The sequence below is a fragment of the Sinocyclocheilus grahami genome, unplaced genomic scaffold, assembly GCF_001515645.1.
Source record: "Sinocyclocheilus grahami isolate Dianchi unplaced genomic scaffold, SAMN03320097.WGS_v1.1 scaffold974.1, whole genome shotgun sequence".
NCBI classification, from domain to species: Eukaryota; Metazoa; Chordata; class Actinopteri; order Cypriniformes; family Cyprinidae; genus Sinocyclocheilus; species Sinocyclocheilus grahami.
Window position 1 is genome coordinate 52,468 of NW_015506153.1, and position 2,624 is coordinate 55,091.

Sequence of the window (2,624 nt, forward strand, 5' to 3'; positions counted from 1 at the left end):
ATACATATATATATATATATATATATATACATATATATTAGAAAATGAGAGTGAAATAGAGAGAAAGAACAATAAGCAACAAATATATAGCCTCTACACTCACAGTTCATTCCATTGATCAAATCCAGCAGGCTGGGAGATGTTATTCAGATAGGATAAAATGCTGTTTTTAATGGGAACCAGCACCTCAGCTACCTCCGCTGGTAAAAGAGTATGAATTACTGCATCTACCATCTGGATAGTCTCCTGTGTGAGGGTGCTAGCTTGGGCATAGCTCATATTGGAGTTTAGGATCAGCTGAAGGGAACCGTTGAATGCACCAAGAATATTGTTAACCACATCCTGAGGTAGAGCTCCGGTTTCATTAGAAATACTCTCCAGAACCACTCTGACTGTGCTAATGACAGCTTCTGTAAAGTTTTCACTTTGGAGATCACCATCAGTGCTAGACACATGCAAAGCGTAGGTTAGTGTCTGAGACACCTGCTCAGCAACAGCCAGGAAGGTTCTGTCCTCGGGGGAGAGTAGGGGAGCCATGGCTTGCAAAAGTTGGTCAAGATTCACTCCAGCTCCTGCAAGATCACCAGAGCTAACATTGCCCTGGAAGATTCTGTCAAGTGCAATTGTCAGTTGCTGGTTAATGATCCAGTCCCTGGTCAAGTTGCCTTCATTTGAGCTCAGAAGGTTTTCTGTGACCTTGATTATCATTGATATGATGGGCTGAGCTGTGTTGTTTGATGGCAGGGAATTCTGAAGCTCTGTCAACACATTCATAATGCTGAAAAACAAAAGGAACATAAGTGCAACTGTCATCTCTCCTACAAAATACATACAGTATATATATATATAAATATAATTAGAAAGTGAGAGCGAAACAGAGAGAAAGAAAAATACTCAACAAATACATAGTCTCTACACTCACAGTTCATTCCATTGATCAAATCCAGCAGGCTTGGAGATGTTATTCAGATAGGATAAAATGCTGTTTTTAATGGGAACCAGCCCCTCAGCTACCTCCGCTGGTAAAAGAGTATGAATCACTGCATCTACCATCTGGATAGTCTCCTGTGTGAGGGTGCTAGCTTGGGCATAGCTCATATTGGAGTTTAGGATCAGCTGAAGGGAACCGTTGAACGCACCAAGAATATTGTTAACCACATCCTGAGGTAGAGCTCCGGTTTCATTAGAAATACTCTCCAGAACCACTCTGACTGTGCTAATGACAGCTTCTGTAACGGTTTCACTTTGGAGACAACCATCAGTGCTAGACACATGCAAAGCGTAGGTTAGTGTCTGAGACACCTGCTCAGCAACAGCCAGGAAGGCTCTATCCTCGGGGGAAAGTAGAGGAGCCATGGCTTGCAAAAGTTGGTCAAGATTCACTCCAGCTCCTGCAAGATCTACAGAGCTAACATTCCCCTGGAAGATTGCGGCGAGTGCCATTGTCACTTGTTGGTTAATGATCCAGTCCTTTGTTAAGTTGCCTTCATTTGAGCTCAGAAGGTTTTTTGTGACCTTGATTATCATTGCTATGATGGGCTGAGCTGTGTTATTTGATGGCAGGGAATTCTGAAGCTCTGTCATCATGTTTATAATGCTAAAAAAGAAAAAGTACATCAGTACAACTGTGATAATTCCTGCAAATATACATACAGTACACACACACATACATACATACATACATACAGTACATACATATATATATATATATATATATATATATATATATATACATATATATTAGAAAATGAGAGTGAAATAGAGAGAAAGAACAATAAGCAACAAATATATAGCCTCTACACTCACAGTTCATTCCATTGATCAAATCCAGCAGGCTTGGAGATGTTATTCAGATAGGATAAAATGCTGTTTTTAATGGGAACCAGCACCTCAGCTACCTCCGCTGGTAAAAGAGTATGAATCACTGCATCTACCATCTGGATAGTCTCCTGTGTGAGGGTGCTAGCTTGGGCATAGCTCATATTGGAGTTTAGGATCAGCTGAAGGGAACCGTTGAACGCACCAAGAATATTGTTAACCACATCCTGAGGTAGAGCTCCGGTTTCATTAGAAATACTCTCCAGAACCACTCTGACTGTGCTAATGACAGCTTCTGTAAAGTTTTCACCATGGAGACCACCATCAGTGCTAGACACATGCAAAGCGTAGGATAGTGTCTGAGACACCTGCTCAGCAACAGCCAGGAAGGCTCTGTCCTCAGGGGAGAGTAGGGGAGCCATGACTTGCAAAAGTTGGTCAAGATTCACTCCAGCTCCTGCAAGATCTACAGAGCTAACATTCCCCTGGAAGACTGCGGCGAGTGCCATTGTCACTTGTTGGTTAATGATCCAGTCCTTTGTCAAGTTGCCTTCATTTGAGGTCAGAAGGTTTTTTGTGACCTTGATTATCATTGATATGATGGGCTGAGCTGTGTTATTTGATGGCAGGGAATTCTGAAGCTCTGTCATCATGTTTATAATGCTAAAAAATAAAAAGTACATCAGTACAACTGTGATAATTCCTCCAAATATACATACAGTACACACACACACACATACAGTGGGTACGGAAAGTATTCAGACCCCCTTTAATTTTTCACTCTTTGTTATATTGCAGCCATTTGC

At 41.5% G+C, this 2,624-nt stretch overlaps 1 protein-coding gene across 1 annotated transcript in view; it reads right to left on the reverse strand.

Moving 5' to 3' along the window:
* The window catches only part of LOC107565025 (uncharacterized), a 79,818-nt gene that overhangs the window by 49,522 nt on the left and 27,672 nt on the right, over positions 1-2,624 (reverse strand). The window contains exons 22-24 of the mRNA XM_016250211.1: positions 1,807-2,514; positions 923-1,597; positions 104-778 (exon numbers count right to left, since the gene is read on the reverse strand). Coding sequence (XP_016105697.1) covers positions 104-778; positions 923-1,597; positions 1,807-2,514 — 2,058 coding nt within the window. The remainder of the gene's footprint in view (positions 1-103; positions 779-922; positions 1,598-1,806; positions 2,515-2,624) is intronic.